The sequence below is a fragment of the Alosa pseudoharengus genome, unplaced genomic scaffold, assembly GCF_046254945.1.
Source record: "Alosa pseudoharengus isolate Yale_2024_CS ecotype anadromous, Long Island Sound unplaced genomic scaffold, YU_APseudo_1.1 YU_APseudo_1.1_scf_14, whole genome shotgun sequence".
Taxonomy (NCBI): Eukaryota; Metazoa; Chordata; class Actinopteri; order Clupeiformes; family Clupeidae; genus Alosa; species Alosa pseudoharengus.
Window position 1 is genome coordinate 10029741 of NW_027468609.1, and position 23082 is coordinate 10052822.

The window sequence follows — 23082 nt, forward strand, 5'->3', positions numbered from 1 at the left end:
TGACGGTTCCTGCTCGGCAGCACAGAGCCAATGAGCGGCGGTAGAAAGGTGTCTGGTTACTCCCAGTCAGCCCGGGCGACCAGACAGGAGAGAGTGCATTTCGGAGGATAATGGTTACTGTTCGTCAAATGAGAGACACAGAAATTGTTCTCTCACAGGTTTAATACGAACCGGTTTTACGGCATTAGCATAACTGTGTAAGCCTACTTTATTCCTTTTTTAGTAACCTGGATTCCCGCGGAGTTTGCATAATTTGGAAGTGATGGGAAACCGAATGGCCGAGGAGTAGTAGCGCTTGCGAAATAAACCTGTTGCCATTTCGACAATCCTGCCCTCCTGTTTTAAGATGTTTCATTGTGGATGTGATGCCTTACCTACTTGCCTGTTGGCACTTTTCTAGTTGGAGCACCAGCCTGTACCTTGTGGAAGCTTAGTTTTCATAACTTCCAGGTAAGTTCGCCTATTATATTGTAAACAAACAGTCTGGGAAGGGAAGCGTCTGTTTCAAGCGGTTCTATTATAACTTTGGCTAAAAGAGTGGCGGCTAGCGTCGTTTCTCTAGGTGTAGTTTGATATCGTTTTGGAAAAGTTTTGAACAGAGACCGAAAAAAATCTGCCTTGAAAGTGAAAGAGAAGTGATTCCCAATTTAGACTTTGTTTAAAATAAGATATATTGAGCTGCAACAAAAGAAATGGATGCGCAATTCGGACTAGGAAGGAATGTCAGTGAACGTAGTAGAACGCGAGCCTCTGCAACAGTTTGAGAAGAAGGTATCGGTGGGGGAGAACAAAATATGCAGCTGCGCAACTTGAATTCGTGGCGCAGACTACATTTTAATGTGTGCTGTTTTGGTCGTCTGCACACCACGAAATGTAAAGTCTGTGTGTGTCCAGCGTTTCTGCTCCTCTTAATTTACCTGCACTGTGCGCAAAAGGAATTTGACTGACCATCAGTTTCTTCTAGTGGTGTAGTGAATTACTGGGATTTTTGAGAGTTTGTGTATCTTTTCCCCTAAACATTAAAACTTGTGTATCTCTGTAGGCTAGTAGCACAGCATGTTGTCTGATACTCTATTCTAAGAAGTGTATTCTGGCCAAGATCAAGTGCAGACAATCTTGAGATTGACATAGGTTCCAAGCTTCTGCAGAGCCAGTGCTAAGAGAGCCAGGGGTCAGTACATACCAACATGAAAAAAATACTCCCCACTTGATAATTCTGAGCATTTTAAACTACACAATAGGTTTCTGATAGGTTTATGCATTCAAAAATGTTCTGCATTTCAAGTAGACTCTCCTTGGGTTATAAGTATGTGTTATGATGGATAAGATAACTCTAAGATGTTGTTGCTGAAGTCTGATTTCAATATAATTGGTCAGTCTTGTTCTTAAGCATTGGCCAGAGGATGAATGATGAAGAGGTGAAACTCAGATAGCAAGACACATGCTGTGGTGCATGCAAGGCTTACAGTGGCCTTATGAAAACAGCTGACCCTTCACTGTCCAATGAAGTTCACCATACAGTGACCTACAATATTTATGCTGGAAGAATCAGATGAATCACTCATGCTTGTTGATCTAGAGATCCCAAACACATATCATTTGAACTCATCTCAGGCCCTCTTTATGTCTCTCCTCCAGTCCACATAGGTGTTCTCAAACAAGCCCATTGTTTTTTTTGGTCTCACCTCTGGAAACTCTTAGAAACTCTTAGTTAGAAAATGTTGGTGCCTGCCAGAAGTGCCAGTGATTAGTCCTAGGAACCTAGTAGTATGCAGGATTGGAAGTGGCTTTAAAAGTGCACCAGAGTCAAATTCCTTGTTTGTATACGCAAACCTGGCCACTTAAACGAATTCTGATTCTATTCTAGGGGGCATCAGCTGAATTATCAACTACAATGGTGCATCAATTTTGGACTTTTTTTGGTTATGAGAGAGGACAAAGATTAGTTTATTACAGTGAAACCAGTCCATGGCCAACATCATTTGAGAGAAGAAATGCCAAATCCACTGCTGATCTTTGTGGTGGCAATGGTGTGCAATCCCACATTTTGGGTATACAGAGTTTTTCTGTTGTTGAAGATGAGACTTACACAGACAAATTGTAGGCTATATTTACCTGACAAACATGTCATTTATTACAGGTTGAGTCACAAAGCTTTGGAGATGTGAGCTCTGACCTCAGCACCAAAGCCAACCTGATGTGTAATAGAAATTTATGTCACGATTTGGAGAAGACAATCAATCTTATTTTGACACCAGGTAAAGGCACCAGGTATAGTAGTTATCCTGGCGCAGCCAGTCGAATTCTATTCAGAATTTCCTGAACTCAAATTTTTGTGGGCAGGATTAATTCTGCTGGCTTCCAGGCTAGGTAGGTAGCAGTATGCTTCAATGTATCTAAAAGCTAATAGGAAAGTTAAAAAAACATTGTAGATTGGGGCTCTGGGATCTTGACCTTGTCTGAAGGCTAATAATGGCACCACTGGGGTAAAAGGGGGTTTGGATGGAGGTGTGTGAATGTGTGTGTGTGTACGCACATGTGTGTTTGGGCAGGGTGGGTTCAATCAGTGAGGGAAAAAATGAGTGGTTTAGCAAGACCATGCACTGCATGTCACGGTCCTCATGGCAACTGGGTGATTAGCAGGAATGGGCGGGTGAGCTTAAGCCAATGAAGGTTTGGGCAAGAGCTCAGAGAGGAGAGAGGGGAGGGAGGATAGACCTGGCGAGGAATTGGCAGTGATAAACACACACCCAGGAGCCGTAGACCACATGAGAATGTGGAGAAAGTCTTCTCTTTCTCACTCTCCCTTCCAGTCACTGATTCAATGTAACAGAAAGCTCTCAAGGTTTCACTCCCACATGAAAGTGATGGTTAATGAAAACAAGTGGAATATTACTGTGAACAGTTGGCACACTGTTGTTGTCTTGTTGGTCTAGCTTCTTAGTCTTAGCAAAAATGCTTCATTATCTGGTATGTGGAATGCAGTTGACTTCCTCATTTCCCTGCAATGATGCCACATTGTTTACACTATAAAGTACATGTAAGTGACAGGAATTACTTTGGAAAAAACACTCATAGCAAAACTGTTTACACTGGAAGTGCATTACATAACTGAAATATGACTGCCTCTGCTTGATGTGATACTACTCTCACATAATCAGTTCCTTATGTTCCCATATACAATTTTAGCATCCATGTGTCATAGGGTCGAATTGATAGTTTGCTTGCAATAATTCTGGGAAAGAAGTTCAGGATGAGTGTGCTGCCATTTCACATTTCCTGGCCTGACTTTCCCCCGGAGAGATTTCCACCTCAGCTTGGCATTCTGCTGCTTATAGATGATTTTACCAGACGCAGCCTCAAGCTGAGCACTCAGACAAAATTACATTTTTTTGTGTGAGATGTTTGTGTCTAGCAGCTTTGAAACAATAGCTTGTTTTGACTTTTGCAAGAGACCCGTTGAATCCATGAATGTCAAAGACGTGAGGGAGATTGGAAAGCTCTACAGTGATGAGACCTTGTGTCAACGCAGCAGGTCCATGGGAGAAACTGAGAAAGCCCGTACTACTTTGAAGATAAAGCAAAACATCAGGCTAAACATATAGTCCATTACCAATAACTCTTGAGCACTTTTTAGTCTTCCAGGAACCTTTTTTTAAAAGGGGGGGTTCGGCTTCCTCGGCTGTCACTCAAAGCACTTTCCCTTCACCAGAAACCACAACATACCTCTGCCCAAAGCCTGGAGTCCAATCACGCTTTACAGATTATGCCTTTTAAAACCCTTGCCTCAAAGCATCCTGTGACAAGGAGAGAAAAAAATATAGCAAAGACCTGACCAGCTTCTTTGTTTGTGTTTTGGCCTTGTATGTTGTATGGGAATACCTTGGAAACAAACCCCTTGTGTGTGTGTGTCGTGTGTGTGAAGTGGGTTGAGTCTGGCTGGCTGGCTGGCTGTGTGTGTGTGTGTGTGTGTGTGTGTGTGGGGGGTGGGGGTTGTCTGCCTGCTGTGGGCTGCTCCCTCTAAGTCCCCCCACCTCATTATCAGGCTCTGCGATGTACCAATGGGAATGGGACTGCCCTCTGCAGAAGCCTCTATGGGGATAAAAAGAATTCCAGTGTTGGGCTCTGTTGAAATAACAAGGGGAGGGCAGGGGGGGGGGGGGGGGGGGGCGGTGTCGTAGAAACAATCATCCGAGAGGTCTTCCCCACACTAGCCCACCGACTCACCCCATCCTGGTGGGTAACAGCGCGGGCTGATGGTGTACAAACCCCCCCCCCCATCCACCCCATCCACCCCTCAATCAGGCCTGCCACTCCCTGAGCCATGGTCGCTCCTGAATGCACATTCCTGCATATATATGTGGGCCCAACTCAGCTTTGATTCACCGGACCATTTCAAGGCTGTGTGCCGTCGCATTAGTGACGGTCAATGAAGCAACTGGATGTAATAAAATTACGATATGAATAATTCTGGATGTACTATTATTTTATAATCTGGATGGGTTGGTCTGTTCAGCTGGATTTAGCTGGTATTCTCATTTTCTGCTGTGAAATGGGACCAAAGCCTCTCTCAGCACTTGGCCCCTGATCAGTGCTTCTTAACCACACTGGCCCTGGCTCACCATCCAAATTGCGAGATCCCCCCCCCCCTCCTCCTCTCTGTTTTATATTTTCTGAACCACAGAAATGATGGATTTCAGAGATGGCACATCAGTGTTAAACCCTTTGGAGAGCCTGAAACTCACGCACATGCTGTTGATCCCCTCAGCATAGTAACATCCCAAAAGAGGGTCTGACTCCACAGTTCAATTGAAACGAGACTCGCACACAAATGTTTAGGTAGCCACAGTTTTTGCCTAGTCAGATTTAATCCCCCAAATGCGGGGCTTCCTATACTACAGGGCTGCGCCATGCGACACTGGGATTTCCAGGGTTTTAGAGTCTTTGTCCGAGCAGCTGGGGTGTGACAGAGAGATTTTGTGATATAATGAGGAGGGCATTTCACGGCAAGGTGCTTGGTGCATTTGTTGGAATGTGTGTCACTATGCGTGGGAGAGCATAGAAAAGTGGGAATCAAATGTCCAGACACAATGTCCATGCACTGGCAGATTGTAAAGATTGTTTATGTGTATGATATTCTTGTCATCATCCATAAAGTCAACAAGTCTACCAACCTCATACTTCTGTGCTAATGGCCTTGCATAGGGAGCATAATTGGAGGAGTCCTGACAAATGCTAGAGAGCTGCCTGCTAACTGTGCAGCATGCTGGCTTGTCAGGTTGCAGAAACCACAATAAATTATCCCACTTTTTATGAAACTTTTGAGTCTCAAGCCTTCTCCTTGAACCTTTTATATCTATGCTGGAAAACTCTTGACTCCAGCAGGGATAAAGGAAGTAACTTCTCGTAATTGATACCATCACTTGAAAGATCCAAATTGTGCTTAGTTTTTTTATTGCTTCCCCTTAAGGTATGGCCTTTGTTTATGAAAGCCACACACACACACACACACACACACACACACACACACACGCATGTCCAGTGGCAGCAGCGTGCTGCTTAGCTCCTACATGTGACTTGGCTCTCAGCAGAAGACTGCTGCTGACTGGCATGGCCCTGGATAGTAGGAACAAACATCAACTGGAGTATTCTTTCAAGCAAAGGACAGCCAGAGTGTCTTCCTCTCTCTCTCTCTCTCTCTCTCTATCAAATCACTGCCTTTTCAATCCTACCCTCTTCTGTCTCAAGCAAACTGTATTTACTGTTTGTTTGCTGAAGAGGTATTATCGGGTTCATTGGCTGTGATCATTTTGAATGGTATCTGGTAAATGGTAGGATTGTCCATGTTGACATTGTTTTCTGGAGTGTAAGTGTGTTACAAGGTCGGCAGTCGTAATCCTTTCCCTTGAATCGCTGCATGTATCAACTTGCTTTTGAGAACAAACTGGTGCTTTTGTAATGCCCTTTGAAGTTGAATCTGTTTTTCAGGTGATAATTTCACTGACATTCTGAGGAACATCCTTCACTGAATATCTAAAACATTATCTACATTTAGGCACATATCTGTCACATTCCATCTCCTGTGACTGTGTATGTAGCCATACAGTCATTGGTATTAGGGCAGATTATCTAACTTGATCATGATGTGATATGATTTACAATTTACGATAATTCCTCCTGCATTAGCTAGTTTAGAAATACTTTTTTAATGAATGCCTAGGAGGCAGTAAGTTTAATGTCATTATTATTATAACCTTTATTTTACCAGGAAGGTCCCATTGAGACACAGTGTCTCTTCTGCTAGGGAGTCCTGGTCAAGATGGCAGCAATTCGTAGACATGACTACTCACAAACAGTCGCAACCTCATATCCCTTGTTATCTCAATAAATTCCTTTTTGTTTGGCAAGAGCTCAGAAATAATGGTTTCAGGATATTTTCCATTATTGCCAAACACTACACTGATGTAATGCCATTGGCTCATACAAAATCTGTCTGATCTATGAGTACAGTACACAGCTTATTGCAATTTTCTAGAATTATTGTGGAAACAGTTTAAATTCATTAATGAAAAATGTACCTAGTGCCAAATGTTTGGCAATAAGTCCTAGAGATATTTCTGCTGCAGTGTTGCGTGCCTGTTGTCGCCTTTATGCCCTTGTGTGTGTGTTGCATCACTTAAGGGAAGAGGAGAAATAGACTTCTCCGCATAGTCGGTCTGCCTCTTCACCACCTCCAATGTCTTGAACTGTCTGTCCACTAGTCACTTTACATTTGTCTTCTGCCACAATGTTTGCGTGCTGTATTAGCACATATGCACAACCCCTCCCTCCATGCCACATACCTTTCTTAATATAGTTATTTATATATAGATATATAGACTTTATTCTTGCACTGTTGCACTGTTTGACTTACTTATTTGCACCATCACCATGACACTCATTCACACAGAGCACCTTACCTTACCTTATGCACTGAGAACCACAGGCTCAGTCCCTGCTTCAGTCATTGCAAGCGCACCTGATTTATTATTCACCCAATATGTGGATACTGTTTTTTAGAATTGATTTTGATTAAGTTTTTTTTTTTTAAGTATATTTTTTTGGCCTTTTTTTATGCCTTTAATTGACAGGACAGTAGAGAATGACAGGAAGTGAGTGGGAGAGAGAGTCAGGGTGGGATCCGGAAAGGACCACGGGGCGGGAATCGAACCCGGGTCGCCGGCGTACGGTGCAGGTGCCCCAGCCAGTTGCGCCACGGCTGGGGCCTTGATTTTGATTAAGTTTTATTTAGTATAATTTGTATTTTGTATATTTAGTATATTCTTTATCTTCTACAGTCCTTATTGCTTAGTTGTGTTTTTTATATTATATACTTTTAATTACTTTTTCTGCTGTTATTGAATGTGTGTGTGTGTTGTCTGTATGCTACTGTGACCTTGAATTTCCCCTAGGGATCAATAAAGTATATCTATCTATCTATCTATCTATCTATCTATCTATCTATCTATGCTGTGCTCTAACAAGCGTGTTTGTGTGTTTGGTCTAGGGAGGATGCACGTGTCCCTAGCAGAGGCGCTGGAGGTGCGAGGAGGCCCACTGGAGGAGGAGGAGGTGTGGGCCCTGCTCAGCCAGAGCGCCGAGAGCCTGCACGAGCTGCTGCGCAGAGGTGAGGAGCGTGCCACCATCTCTCTCATGGCCCCGAACATAGCACGTCAAACAGCAGCTACCGCACTGCCGCACAGGGAGCACAGTCTCTCTAACAGACAACTATGAATCAGTATGAGTGCACTCATAGATTGAGAAGGCAGCAATGCAGTTTGATTGCAGCAGTTTGAGCAAATAGCCCCAAGGATTTTTCAGTTGGTTGCTGCATAAGGGGGGGGGGGCGGGTTAAGAATTCTGCCAGGCAGAGTTTTGCTTTGCTTTGCTCTAGATCCAGATGAAATGTTTTTGGAACATCAAGTGAATCTTAATGTACTCCCGTCTCTGAGAAATGCTGCCCCGTCAGCACATTACAGCAAGCCTGTGCTCAGTAAAAGATATTTGATTTCACCTCAGTGTTATATACTAAATATACCAATAAAAAAGCAGCTACCGTACTTGTGCTGTGCTTTTAGGCAAAAGACATGAAAAATATTGTAATCTGTGGTAACTGAATTGCATATCAGTTGTAGGGAGTTGTATCAAATCCTTTTAAATCATATTGTGTAATTTTGCAAATTGTTGAGTTGATATTATAGGTTGTTCTAAGCAAACCATTTTAGGTTGTAGTGTACAATATCAGACAGGCAGAAGTTAGCTAGTTTTGCTAATGCGATTTACAACAGCTATACAAGTTGAAACTTTGTTAACAGCACCATTCCCTACAACAGCATTCAGAACAACCATTTCATTCTACAGTCATATAGCCTGTAGCCTACAGCAGAGCTCCCATTGCACACTTTCAAAGAGTGCTTTTGTGTTATACTGTAACTGTTATGGAGCAATATCCAATAAGAAGCTTTGTCTCTGTTTTTCACTGGTCACTGAACTCTTGTTTGTTGGCTAATTTCACTGGTCACTGTGTTGGCTCCCTCAGAGCCCTATCCCTTGAACCTTGCTGGAGAATTGTAAGCCCAAGTCTTCACCACAAGATGTCTTTGATTGTAAAGGTGTTGAATTGGTCACTTGTTGACTCATTGTCTTATAAACTGAAATCCTACTGACTATAACCAGAGACGGTTGATAAAATATCTTTACTATAACTATAGACTGACTATAATCCAAGAATTATTTAAGCAATATTACACACTATTGATCTATTTTAGTTGACTTGATCAAAGAACTGATTGCCCTTGAAGGTGTCCTGCGGAAAATTATTTATTACAAGTCCTCCTATTGTATGATAATTCTGTTGTGTGGTAATATTTCACAGCACTTATTTAGACCCTGGCCTCTAATATATGCTCTTTTCATACTTTTAATGGTCGCATGAGATTAATAATTTGTCAGTTGGGCATTTCTTTTTATATTGCCTTCTTTTGTCATTTTTTGTCTACTGAGTGTTCTGCTCCCATATTCTGGAAGACTTAAATCACCCTCTTTCCCGCTGCTGTGCTTTTTGGGGGTGGGTTTAGTTTGTCCTCTGCCATGTATTTAGTGAGAGCCTGTGAAATGTAAACCTTGTGCATTGTATCCTAAACTAGCTTCCTCAGTCATCTCAACATTTGTGTTTGCTTGTTAGCCTTTCGTTTACGCCTTTTGTTTCAATGTTGTTGTTTTTGACAACCAAGATCACTGATTTCCAGACAGCCCATAATGTTCTGTCATTAAAGCCAAGCAATTTCCCATGGGAAAAAAAAAACTCTTTTGGATTAGTTGGATTAGTATTGGCCTGCAGAAACGGTATTTTAATGTGCCCTGGGCTGCAAACTGTACATAAGCTGTTGTTTTCTAAACTAGCTCAGCAAATTTTTCACATCCCAGTTCAGTTGCCCTGTATTTTAAGTCCACATCTCTTTAGTTGATGTTTGTGACAGAAAGCTTTCAGACCGTGTGTTTGTGAAGTCATTTTCAGAGTGTGCACTGCTCACTGTCTTTGGCATTACAGGAAACCAAACAGACAAAAACATTCGTTGTATGTCATGGACTCTAATACCCAACGCTAACATAAACAAATACTATTTAAGAAAAGTCTTGCTGACCACAGTCATGTGCCTCTGTGGCATGATTACCTCACATACAGAAGTTAATGTGGAAACACTGGCCGCTTGCATGCTCATTCTCTGAGCACTTCCATATGATGGCTTGGCATGTGCTGCATTTCAAGGCCTATGGCTGTGAATGGCACATATGAATGTATTAAGCAGACCATGTGGTTTAACATGATCAGGGACAAAGGGGGGGGATTTATTCTCAAAGTGGGGGATTCTTGAGTATTTGATCTGTTCAAAATTAATCTCAGGGGTGAGATGTGCACAATGTAGAGAGTAACCTATACGTGTTTTGAGATTGGGTAATCTTTTCCCTGTGCTGAAGGGAGTCTGTGCTTGATTTCAGGGCACCTTTCTCCATCAGGATTATTGGAAAATGGAGTAAAAATGTTTACTGTACACACTTTCATAACACAACTGATACCTCTGGTGTGATGTTAAATTGGAGTATGATATGGGCTCATGATGACACATTTGGTTATGATTACAAACTGTGAACTGTACAAGTTTTCTACTTGCTCTAGTGGTTTGCAGCAGTCCTCTTAAGCATGATTTAAATCGCTGTTGGTGGGCTGGAAACATTCCCTCCAAAAATATTCATAAAGAGGCACACCCTTTCATGCTGATGTGGGCTGATTTTTTCCAAACATAATGACAATCAGCCATCTTCAAGGAAACTGTGTGGGGCGGCCAGACTGACTCAGCCCAGCAAAGCGTTGGTTTCCGTGAAACAAATCAAAGGCCTGATTCTTAGGAGACTCCGTGTCCCATTTCTCACTCTGATAAGGGTGTTCACACATGTGGGGATGTGGGGGGTGTGTGTGTGTGTGTGTGTGTGCGTGTGTGTGTGTATGTGTGTGTGTGAGTGTGTCTGAGTCTGTACATGCTCGTGTGTCTGTACTTGCTTTGAGAGAGAGTGTGTGTGTGTGTGTGTGTGTGTGTGTGTGTGTGTGTGTGTGTGTGTGTGTGTGTGTGTGTGTGTGTGTGTGTGTGTGTGTGTGTGTGTGTGTGTGTGTGTGTGTGTGTGTGTGTGTGTGTGTGTGTGTGTGTGTGTGTGTGTGGAAGGGAAGAGAAGAGAAGGGAGATCCATGAGTACGGCACAGACAATAGCCGCTTTATTGTCCCCAGCCCAAGCCTCTCTGAGAGGGTTCAGTCAGCTGGCACCCTCAGCTTGAGTGTCTGCCAAGTCCATCTTGACCACAGATCATCCATCTGCACGCAGTGAGCAGCTCTTATGGAAGGAGGCTGTTCGAAGTCGGCTCCCAGCGTTAATGGCCCATTGAGTCACTGCAGTAGCCGCTTGTGTGTCAGTGCTGGACGATCCTCTGGAGTTTCAGGCATAGGAGCTTGGGTGGGGTGAGCCGGCAGTAGACCCATATCAGGGCTGCCTCGTAGCCTTTGTGGTTTGGGGTAATTAAAAGCCTGCCCTACAGCACTGCAGCGAATTCCCACTGGCATGTGTCATAACTCAGGGTGTCACCCCCTAGTTCCGCTGGCCTCATTGCTGCTGTGTACAACCCTATTTGCAAGTGGCTTTGCTACGGGATCCATGAATGAGAACGAGGCAGTGCTAGTTAAGGCAATGGATCATTTACTGAACATGAGGTGGTAAAATAATTTGTTGTGTATTCGGGACATGCATGCTGACTATCTGAGCAACTTCACTGAAATAGAATGGAATTCAGTGGCCACCTCACTGATGCGTTTATCGCTGACATGTTTGTTTGTATTGCAATCTGTGCTATCTAGATCAGTTTTAGTCAGTTAATGTGGGCGAGAGCATGAAACTATTGAGTTTAATTATACAGTGAAAGAGGTGCATCTATTCAGAAGAACTGTTCTGCCTTGCACATGCACAAAACATGTTTTGTTCACTGTTCACATGTTTTGTTCACACTATCACACTTACGCTGGAAATGTATTTCTCTGGAATGTTTTTCTGATAATTGCACTGCACAGACTATTAGTGATGTTTTGAAAACCAGATCTTAACATACGATTGCGATGTGACATCTGCTACACATTTGTGCCAAAGCCGTGAAACAGACTGACACAGATCCCACACAAATGTCTGTGTGTGCGTTTTTGTTTCCTGACATTCTTTAACCATAGTTTCACTATCAAAACTAGTGCCAGTGAATATCATCATTCCGACAACTATGCACAGGCTTACAAGATTGTGAGGCTTTCTATTTTTAGAGTAGAGCTCCCTGCTCCCCCATCTGGAGTTGGAGGGAGGGGTGCCTTTTATTTGATCCCCCAGAGTTCTACGTCATAATTAGACCGCTTCTGATGTTTTGGAGCAGACAACTAGCTCCCTCGTGGCTGTGCTGTTCTCTTCCCCCGTCTCATGGCCAGAAGGTTTAGGAAGTCAGCCTTCTGCCCCATGGCCGCTCCATCCCCATGTGCTGGATTAGGAGGCGTGTGGGCCCGAGACGTCGCTGGGTGTTAACTGCAGAGCGTGTTGCCAGCAAGAGCCAGTGCACTCAGTCAGAACATGCAGAGGGACTCGCTTTCCCAAGCCAAGTACATTCACTGCTGCACTTTCACAATGCAGTCCTAGCACAGTCACAAGTACGCCACAGGAAAGCACTATTTACTTTAGGAATTCCACCCCGTTAGGAGATGTATTTCTTTCTTCTTTTCCCCACGACTCCCTTTTTTCTCCTCCTCTTGGAGTAACGTTTCAGGGAAAGAAAGGCTCCTTTCTGGGCCAAAGCATTCCTCTGTATCACTTTTATAGTAGGGTATTTTACTTTTTATTCAGAGAAGTTTTCCAGGGAAGGCACTTGTTTGATTTGAAGCACAACTGGCTCTATTTTTGATGTGTTCTGCCCTGGGATAAAGAACCTGTTTTCTTCCTTTGACTCAATAAAGCTTCAAAGGGTAAAGGCCTATTCGGGATTCGCTTGCTGCTTGAGTCATCCATAATGCTACGAAAGCATCTTGTGCTCTGTGTATTAACGTTTGAATATGCCTCAAGTGTTGTCAGTGAGAACATTTTTCTTTTTCCTATTTTGAGAGATGATGTTGCATAGTATGTCACTGGAATATTCATGAATTCCAGAGTAGAAGATTACTGTCTCCCTTTCCACAAAACCTTGAAAAAACAGACACAATTTTGGATCTGTCTGTTGATAATCAAGCAAGAATTGTTTACCTTCACAGTACACACATATCTCATCTTGCTTATCTGCTATACCAGATTCTTGCTTAGACTGCAGGAAGATGAGCCTGGACCTTACTAGCAGAGCTATGACAGAAATCCAACATTTGAATACTTGTGGGAACCACAACATTAGTGTAATCTGTGGTCTTGCCATTTTTTGTCTGTGCACTCAGTCAGGTGTGGCCCCTCCGCTCTCTTGTTGGTTAAATGAGCTGTGAGCAGGTTCTTTAGCTTGAAGCTATTCTCATGGCAGGTTGGTTGGTTAGTTTCTCTATTGTTGCTGCCTGAGCCAGCCAGAGGCTTGACTGGTCACTGGTCACTCAGGCATGACGTGTTTTCCAGAGGGATGCCATGCACCGTTCGGATGGCTTATCCTAATAAGCGGCTCATGGTTGACCTCTGTGTGCTGTGCGGGTGTTTTGATTTATTTATTTGTCTGGATTTGGCCTCCTTACAGATCCCTCGACGCTGGGCTTCATCATCTCGCCCTGGTCCCTGCTGCTCATGCCTTCCGGAAACATCTCCTTCACCGACGAGAACGTGACTCAGCAGGACCTCCGGGCCTTCACCGCACCAGAGGTCCTCGAGGGACTCAACCTCTCCTCAGTGTCCGACATTGAGAAGGTACAGCTCGGCCACATCCTCGGGTCTCGCAGAATACAAAATGTGGATTGAGCGCCATGAGCAACATTGTTGCAACTCCACACAATGCAACATAATGAATTGTTATTTGTCATTCCCAAGAACAACACACTGAGTAAGGCTAGTTTCATTCTCTTCGCCTTCTGAGCGCCGCTGCTGTAGTTCCGCGGCTGAGGTAGAGAGCGGCCCTAGCGTTCAGGGTAGTCAATGAGGCTCTGTTCTCTCCAAAAAAGAGGAAGAATCTTTTGCATTCTTTGGCAGACCTAGAGTTATTCTTTCCCCGAGCCAGTCCAGGCTGAGGGAGAGGAGCGAGCAGAGGAGAGCCGATCGCTTTCAGGGAAAACAGCAGAGCTGTGGCTCAGGACAGGAAAATGGAAAAATGTTGGGGTTTGCTGTAGCCTACTCTTGGTGAAGGCTCACACATACGATGTGCATTTACTACACCTGCTCTCACTCACTCACCCACACACACACACACACACACACACACACACACACACACACACAGACACACACACACACAGTGGAGAATGATGAGAACACAGAGCTTAATCTCTGACCATGTTTTATACTTGTATTACTCATTAATGTATTACAAGGAATGAGGTAAAATATCTGATCAGTCAGTGCTTGGATTGTTGTTGTTGTTGTCGATGATCATGATGATGTGTGTGTGTGTGTGTGTGTGTGTGGGGGGGGGTAGTAATAATATGAAAATCCAAAAGTAACACATTGGTTTCCTGCACTAATCATGGCCCTGTTTCCTTTGCACAGATGCACATGTACTCCCTCGGTATGACCCTGTTTTGGGGAGCCGACTACGAGATCCCTCAGAGTCAGGTAAGGCAGCCGGAGGCCCATCATAGCATCAGTGTGTTGAGCTCTTAGCTTGTCTGGAGTGCTCTTTCCCACAGGAATGCAGCAGTGTGACTGACTAATGTGGCTCGCCATTGTTCTTAGTTTAGCTTCATTGTCTTGTCTCAGCTCTACTTGCCAAGCATCTAATTATATATTTCTGTTTAAGTCCAATTGAATGAAGGTGTAATTTCCATGTCTTCCCCCTTTCATTACTGTTTGTATTTTCCTTGTTTTATCAGTAAAGGAATTTAGGACAACATACTCAAATGCATGAGTCACACTTCAGGTAGTTAGTCATAAGTACACACTGATATAAGCAACATGAACGTCATCACAGACTGTCTGTCCAACCCCCAGGCCAGTGGCCTTGCCAATGGGGCTGCTCTATATGTGTGCTCATATATCATTTATAGTACTTCAAACATGTATATTTGAATATGTAGCATGTACCGGTATGTTGTAATGTGTAAAATATGTCTTGTTGTATTTAGTGTGTGAGTAGATCTTCAGAGAGGTTTGAGAGGATGTCTTTGAAAGAGATGGTATGCATTTAATTTAAGCATGGCCAGCATTTGACTCATTTCTAACTAACTGAACAGTGAGGCAGTAATTGCTTTTTTGCAGTCATATATTTGCATGCATGACTGTGTTGAGTTGTCTGTGTTAACTCTTGTCGCGTGTAAATATTTTTGCCTTGTGTTTTATATTTAAGGCCTGTTGTTAGTCCGAGTAATTTGTCAGTCCCACAGCTTTTGTGCACAGACATGAAAGCAAAATGTATTAATGTGAAATGAAAATTTGTGCAAATATGTATGTAATGTTAGTTCATGTTGGCCACTGTCATTGATGACATGGAGTTCTAATGAACTCTCAGCTAGTGATCTTAGATTATTACTTTACTGAAATCATTCCAAATGAAGGGTCCGCGTGAAATGATCAATTCAGAAGACATAAAGCCAGCCACTCATCAGCATGTCATGTGCACTGTCCATGCATGGAATTGTCCTGGAGCATGTCGTTTCTGTTGGTGTATATACGAGCGTGCTGTTATTCTAAGTCCAAATGTGTGTCCTTGTGTTTTGTGTTTGTGCGCCTCAGCCCATGAAGCTGAGCGAGCGTCTGAACACCCTGCTGCTGAGCATGTGCGAGGACTCCACGCTGACCCGCATGTCGGTGCGCACCGCGCTGGACGCCTGCAGCGCACACATCCGCAGCTCCAGCGCCGAGCCCTCCTTCTCCTACGTCCGCCGGCTGGTGCGCCTGGTGCTGGGCAGCCTCTCCCAGGTAACCGCCGCACCACCTCCCCGTCTCCACCCCTCTCCACCTCTCTCCACCCCTCTCCACCTCTCTCCACCCCTCTCCACCCCTCTCCACCCCTCTCCACCTCTCTCCACCTCTCTCCACCCCTCTCCACCTCTCCACCTCTCTCTACCTCTCCACCTCTCCACCTCTCTCCACCCCTCTCCACCCCTCTCCACCTCTCTCCACCTCTCTCCACCTCTTCACCCCTCTCCACCTCTCTTCACCCCTCTCCACCTCTCTTCACCCCTCTCCACCTCTCTTCACCCCTCTCCACCTCTCTTCACCCCTCTCCACCTCTCTCCACCTCTCCACCTCTCTCCACCTCTCCACCTCTGTCCACCCCTCTCCACCTCTCTCCACTGACAGCAGAGAAGCCATATGCCTCACAGATGAACGTACATGGGCTGCAACAGACCAGCTAAGCTTACTCAGACATTCCAAGTCTGTCAAACCCACAGAAATACTGATGATGTATATCATGGTTTCCTGTGTGGTATATGTTGGTTGAGAAAAGAGTAAATTTGGAAATAAAGCAAAAGTCTAGGATACACCTCAGCATAAACATTGTGCATGGTTTGTATAGATCATAGTTTACATGGCGAAGACATTAGATACTGATGGTTTAAGTGTGTTTAATCATTAATAAAAACAATACATTTACAAAGAATTGCAAAAAGATTATTATAATTATTGTCTGGGGAGTGACCGAGCACCCTGCCAGTGAGATGGAAAGCAGCCCTGATGGCCAAGTACCACCTCCCCTCTGCAGGGCTCTCCTGTTTCCCCTGTTTCCCCTGTTTCCCCGGTCATGCTGCCCTTGAGTTGATTTGATAACTAACACCAGCAGGGAGAGTGGCCGGCATAATGGCTCTTTATCTGATCACACTCCAGACACAATGCACCTTTTTAGCCTGAATGGCAAGTGCTACGAGTCTTAAATGCCCGTCGATCTTGTGATGCAGATGACAAAAACATGTGAGCCGGGACTCCACCTGAGGCAAGAAAGGAAAGCCTCTTATGTTAACCTGGACCATTGTCTGTCTTTCTAGTGCTCTCTCTCTCTCTCTCTCTCTCTCTCTCTCTCTCTCATTCTCCTTCTGTCCCTCTGTGTAATTCATCGCTCTCCCTCTCTCTGCTTTTCCCCGTCTCTCCCTCTACCTTCTGCTCCCTTCCATTACTTAATTCATTACTCACCCTCTTTCTTTATCGCTCTCCCTCTCTCTCTCTTTCTTCATTCACTAATCCCTCCTTTCATCCCTCCTTCTCTCTCCCCAGCTGGACGGGCTGCTGTCTCAGGCCGAGAGGGAGTCCTTGCCGGAGCGGAGCAAAGAGATTCGTGAGCGCTTGCGAGGCAAAGGCCTTCCCGCAGGTAACCTGATCCTCTGTGTATTAACCGCCCACATGTGGGCCCATGCTGACAGCAGGAGCCTCTGTGTACACTCTGTGCAGACAACACACACACACACACACACACACACACACACACACACACACACACACACACTTACCACTTTGGCCTCCTGAAGAGCCCCCTGACCCTCACAAATTAACCAGTAGCCCCTATGTAGCTGCCTCCCGCTCAACAGCTGTGCGCTGACCTAAGGAGCATGTTCAACTGATCAGTCGAGTTGTTAAACTGCGTGGTGATGTAATCCAGGGCTTGTCATCACAGGCACAGCATCTGCTCCACCTGCCTGATCGGGATCCTGTTCACTTTAATAGAGTTAAATAGCATGTCCTGCACAATGTAATTATGTGTAATTAAAATCTGAAAGCAGATCAATGTCAGGGGAAAATCAAAATGTCGTAATCAACTGCGTCTGATGATCTAGGTCAACGGTGCAGCTGTGCCTTCTCATCAGAATGGCTAGTGTAGAAGGTGGCTACCGCAGACACATGGAGGAGTAGGTGAGGCGGCGCGTTTGCTTTTTTGCTGAGTCATGCAGCACCAGTGGTGCTGCTGGCCCTCGGAGGAAGTGATTCAGAGTGTAAACAGAGCAGGGCCCGGTCCTGACAGGCTCCCGACAGCACCGCCTGCTAGCCAGCCTCGCTGCTCACAGCCCTAGAGTGAGAGAGAGATAGAGCGGGAGAGAGGGAGAGGGGGGGGGGGGAGAAGGAGAAAAAGCAGCGAGTCGTCTTGACGCGGGCAAGCCCAGGCGGTAGCCTAATTGTTTTCACCAAGGGGTAGAGCGAAGGTGGCATCCTGCAAACTACTTTGTATCTGTTGGGGTGGGGCTTTTCTTAAAATGTGAAAGCTCTGCCACCATCCAGTAGCAAGAGCCACAATGCAAACACAACAGCTCTGTGGTGAGAATGACAGAGAGAGAGAGAGAGAGACGCAGAGAGGTGGTCAGGAAGAGGCGTTTGTGTTTGCTGTGTGGAATGCCTGGCATCTTCTGCTGAAATAAGGGCCTGGGTGTTGATGGGAGGCCAACGGTGTCAGATGTGAGGGATAGCGTCACACTCGTGCACTCATTCTTTCACTAATGCCTGTGAGGTGGCCAGAAAGAAATGCAGTCGAGCCACTTGTTTTGATGGGGAAGTCATGCCCCCTGCGTCGGTTTCATACAACTCTTTCTATCCCTTATCTCCCATGACCTTGGTTTGGCACTCACTGTTGTTCACCTTTTCTCTGTAACTCCCTCTGCGTTTCCTGTGTCTCAGACTCTGCTCTGCCTCCGTTGTTTCCTCTCTTGCCTCCTCCCGGCGTGTCTCGGAGGGCCGTCTAAAGAGCACTGTGGACAGTCTGAGTCTGAAACTGAATGTAGACGAGCAGCACACCGCAAACCAGAAGCTGAGTTTAATTTAGGAAAATATGAGCGAATCCTCCCCCTGGTTTTGTGCGCTCCGACACATCTTGGCCTCTCTCTCTCTCTCTCTCTCTCTCTCTCTCTCTCTCTCTCTCTCTCTCTCTCTCTCTCTCTCTCTCTCTCTCTCTCTCTCTCTCTCTCTCTCTCTCTCTCAGGCCTTGGAGAACTCGCACAGAACAGTGCTTGCTTGCTGCTTATGTAACCAGTGGAATGGTATTGATTAGAGCTCTATTTCTCCCCTTGTCGTCCGGGGACTGGTCCGGGATCTGTTGTTTTGGTAGAGTGGGCCTCGTGTTGTTTGGTGATGAATGAGTGCGAGGGCCTGCCTTTGAAGAGGGCCTTGCGAAGGATGTGACTCATCTCGCCAGCCACTTTTCCGTCCTCTGCGGCTGGCGTAACCTCAAGCGGTCGAAAGTAGTAATGGTGGAGAAATGTTCCGTCATTGTTTTCATGCTGGAAATTGAATGTTGACATTGCTCTATGGCTGCCTCTGTCTGAGTAACACCTCACTGCACTGCTCTTTCACTCTCTTCCCTCTGTCCTTTGCTCTCTTTGCTTTTACTTACTCTGTCTGTTTCACACATTGATGTGTTCTTCCTGGGCAGCTGAAGCTCTTTAAACACAATAGTGGCGAAATATAGGTCAAACAGAAATAATTATTAGAAGTGTGTGTGTGTGTGTGTGTGTGTGTGTGTGTGTGTGGTGTGTGTGTGTGTGTGTGTGTGTGTGTGTGTGTGTGTGTGTGTGTGTTTTTTCTTTTTCTTGGTAAGGAGGGGAGCATATGCTTTGTGCATCAGAGCACCACATGCAGGGTTTTCTAGTTCAGACTGGTAGCCTTGTTTCCGTACCCTTTATTTCCTCTGTCTTTTTAACCTCGGCCTCCATTTCTCTCTTCTTACTACTCTACCTTACCCCTCCCCTCCCCAGCCCAGCCCACACTAGTGCTCTCTCTCTCTCTCTCTCTCTCTCTCTCTGTCTCTCTCTCTCTCTCTCTCTCTGTCATGTCTATGCATGTGGTGGCTCAGTGTTGAGAGGGCAGGACAGAGTGCAGACATCTGAGATGTAGATGCCAGTGAGCAGATCAAAACAGAGCAGTGTAGGTCATATTAGGCCTTTGAGAGGCTCACTGAAGCATCAGAAGTTTCACAATGGCTTTCTGCTGTGTTGAGAGCTGGGTGGAGTCTGACGGGTTATTTGAAATTATTAAAAGATGGAACCTCCAACACAGGAACAGGATTTTGGCAGCTTTATTTGACAGACCAAAGGTGATTTTACTAGTGAGCGCTGCATAAAGGGAGAGAAGCTATCATCTGGGATTTTTCTTTGATTGAAGGCCTTAGAGTAGACATTTCAAATATATCAGACATTTAGTCCTTTCTTTTTGGTGCTTTATGAAAAGATGTTAGCTCACTGTCTGGATCAACAAATGTAATGCATTTAACATGATGTTCCCCTTCTCTTCTCTCTTTCCCTCTCTCTCTCTCTCTCTCTCTCTCTCTCTCTCTCTCTCTCTCTCTCTCTCTCTCTCTCTCTCTCTACCTCCTCTTCTCTCCTCCCTCTGTCTGCCTGAGTGATTGAGCTCCCTGCTGTAACCCCTCCAGATTAAGGGCAGTAATCTGTTTTTAAGTGGCAGTGAAAGGGGAGCAGTGTTGGGCCGCGCGCCGCTCCCTTTTGAGCCGGGGCATCTGGAACATCCGCCGGGGGCCCTGAGTGACAGCCAGCCGGGCAGCGCGGCTAATGAGCGCGTCCGAGCTGCGCCTGCGTAGCCTGGCCCTCCCGGCTCCACCAGAAGGCTCCTATTGTTCGCCCGCTCTCCCAGCCAATTACGTCCCATTTACAGGCCTCTTCCCCACCACCCCTGCCCACGCACAGGCCCCTAACAAGCATGTTTTCCCCCTTTTTCATGTCCCTTCCCTGCTCTGGTCAGACCTGCATTGGAGTAGTCATACTGTTCAGGCCTCAAAATCTAATATTCGGGGAAAATGTGTTCTATTTGGTAGTGTGCGCTGTTTATCATGCTACAATTTTGTGATGATTTTGAAATTTTTGAAATGATCACATGAAGCCTGTTTAGCAGAGAGATATGGAGGTTTGATTTGGAGGATATGGACTGAGCTGCTTGTGAGATTAATGGAGGTGTGTTGTGTGTGTTGTGTGTGTGTGTGTTGTGTGTGTGTGTGTGTGTGTGTGTTGTGTGTGTGTGTGTGTGTGTGTGTTCCGTAGGGAGGAGTGCTGCCCACCGCGTGCTGGAGCGCTACAGGGCTCGCTCTCAGGAGCAGTCGGGCTTGAACCGCGGCCTGAGCCGCTCCATGAGCTCGCTGCCCGTGCAGGAGATGCTGCGGCCGGACGACAGCGCCCTCCTCTACACCCCGTCGGAGTTCCACCCGGGCTCCGAGTCCTCGGCCGAGCTCTACCCGCACCTCCTGGCCCAGGCCCAGAGCCACGCCGCGCCCCAGCAGCAGCAGCAGCAGCAGCAGCAGCAGCAGCAGCAGGCCCGTGGCCGGCCGGCCGACCCCAGCCGCAAGGCCCCGTCCCACCGGGTCGAGCAGCGCCGCAAGAACTGGGCCTCGGCCGTGGACCTGGCCTGCCTGGACCCGGAGGTGCTGCACTGGGGCGGCCTGGAGGAGGCGCGGCGGGGCAGCAGTGCCCTGAGCACGCGCTCGGCCGGCGCCGGACGCCACCGCTCCGCCTCGCGCTCCAAGGAGGGACGCCACTCGGACTTCGCCGGGCTGCAGCCGGCGCGGCCCCACCACGTGTCGGCGCTGTGCGTCAGCTCGGCCCTCAACAGTGCCTACGAGCGCATCCGCGAGCGCCAGAGGAAGCTGCACGCGCTCCAGCAGGCCATGGACGGTGAGTACAGCCGCCGCCTACCGGTCAGGAGAGGGTGGACACTACTCACACGTGCTGGTCAACACAGGCGGTTGTTTTTTCTGAAAGCGTAGCCAGACACTGAGGCCTTTTTATGGCCCACCACGTGTTCCTCTGTAGCGTCGCTGGTTCACGGAACACAAGCATAAGATCAGTTTTCCAGTGAAAGAATAGTGCTTGACCACAGGTTTACTGTGGCCGTCGTCTCCTGACAGGGAGGCCAGCCCTGACTGGATTCTTCAGAGGGGCCTGGTCGCCAAAGAGAGTGAATCATGAGAGGGTGGCGGTTTCCAAATTCCTGCAACCAATTAGAGATGGATTGATAATTCCAGCGTGGAAATGCATCGCACTCCTGCCTAAGCCTCTCTCTCTCACACACAAACAGCCACACTAACGCCAAGCCCACCCATGTGCTCCTGCCAAGAGCGGCTCGGGTTGTTAAGCCGCGCAGCGGAGTCGTGTGAAGCAGCCTGCTTGAGTCTCCTGCCAGGGTGAGCAGCAGCAGCAACAACTTTTCCCTTCTCTGTGAATCTGAATTCGCAGAAGTCTGCTCATAATACCGTCAGTCACGTAAACACACAGTCGCGACCATACACGCACTCTCTCACACACACACAAATACACTCTACAGTACACATGCGCTCGTACACACACACACACACACACACACACACACACACACACAACCACACCCACACACACACACACACACACACACACACACACAACCACACACACACACACACAGGCCCTCAGCGCTCACATCCCATGTCTGATTCCTCCGAGTCTGGCCACCATCTGCCTGCTGACGCGGTCACCTCACACCAGAGAGCCCCCCCCTCGTCCTCCTCCTCGCAGGATCCGGCCCTCCTTCCAGCCAGCTCGTTTGGCAGCTATTTTTAACAGTGGCGCAGGCCCGGAGCGCAGCGGCCCGGAACCCTGGGCCTGAACTAGAACCCTCGGCCTTCTTCCTCTCCGCCTCCCTGCCAGTGCTGGATCAGCACAGGCCCCTTCCCCCTGCTGCAGAGTAGAGCCCTTTTGGGTGGACCCACGCCATTCATTTACTATGAGGATTTGAAGAAGTGCTACTGTGCAACAATGCTAATGGGTGGGCTGTGTGTGTGTGTGTGTGTGTGTGTGTGTGTGTGTGTGTGTGTGTGTGTGTGTGTGTGTGTGTGTGTGTGTGTGTGTGTGTGTGTGTGTGTGTGTGTGTGTGTGTGTGTGTGTGTGTGTGTGTGTGTGTGTGTGTGTGTGTGTGTGTGTGTGTGTGTGTGTGTGTGTGTGTGTGAGAGAGGAGATGGCCTCGTGCCTTGTACCCCTGTCCGTCCGGTGCTCTACGGGCCCACTGTTCAGGTTTCATGGCTGGCCGGCGGGTGATAAGAAAACAAGCAGGGTAGCGAGACGAGTCGGCCGGTCATGATGGTCGAACCCAAATATTTTCCTTTTTCCCTCGCCGTTTCGCTGTGAATGGAGGTAATTGAGCACAGACCATTTGTAGGGGCCTCCAAAATGTGTTGCTTGGCGGTTTTTCTTTGCGTTGTGTTTCTCTTATGTTTTTCCTCCCTGTTCTTTCTTTCTTCATTTCTTTCTGTCTCTCTTTTCCTCTGTGTTTTTTTTTTCTCTCTCTCTCTCTCTCTCTCTCTTTGTTTTGCTGTCCTTTTGTGCTCCGTTCCTCTCTTTGTTATTCAGAATGATGGCAACACTGCATGCCCAGGCCTCTTCTGGCTCACAGATTCGTATG

General features: G+C 46.6%; 1 protein-coding gene across 12 annotated transcripts in view; it reads left to right on the forward strand.

The window, feature by feature from the left end:
- Positions 1–79: 79 nt before the first annotated feature.
- ptpn13 (protein tyrosine phosphatase non-receptor type 13) overlaps positions 80–23082 on the forward strand; it is a 52637-nt gene continuing 29634 nt past the window's right edge. For all 12 annotated transcript variants that reach the window (XM_076283804.1, XM_076283808.1, XM_076283806.1 and 9 more), the window contains exons 1-7: positions 80–450; positions 7547–7666; positions 13319–13485; positions 14278–14343; positions 15460–15645; positions 16939–17032; positions 20697–21323. In XM_076283804.1, coding sequence (XP_076139919.1) covers positions 7552–7666; positions 13319–13485; positions 14278–14343; positions 15460–15645; positions 16939–17032; positions 20697–21323 — 1255 coding nt within the window. In that variant the 5' untranslated portion in view covers positions 80–450; positions 7547–7551. The remainder of the gene's footprint in view (positions 451–7546; positions 7667–13318; positions 13486–14277; positions 14344–15459; positions 15646–16938; positions 17033–20696; positions 21324–23082) is intronic.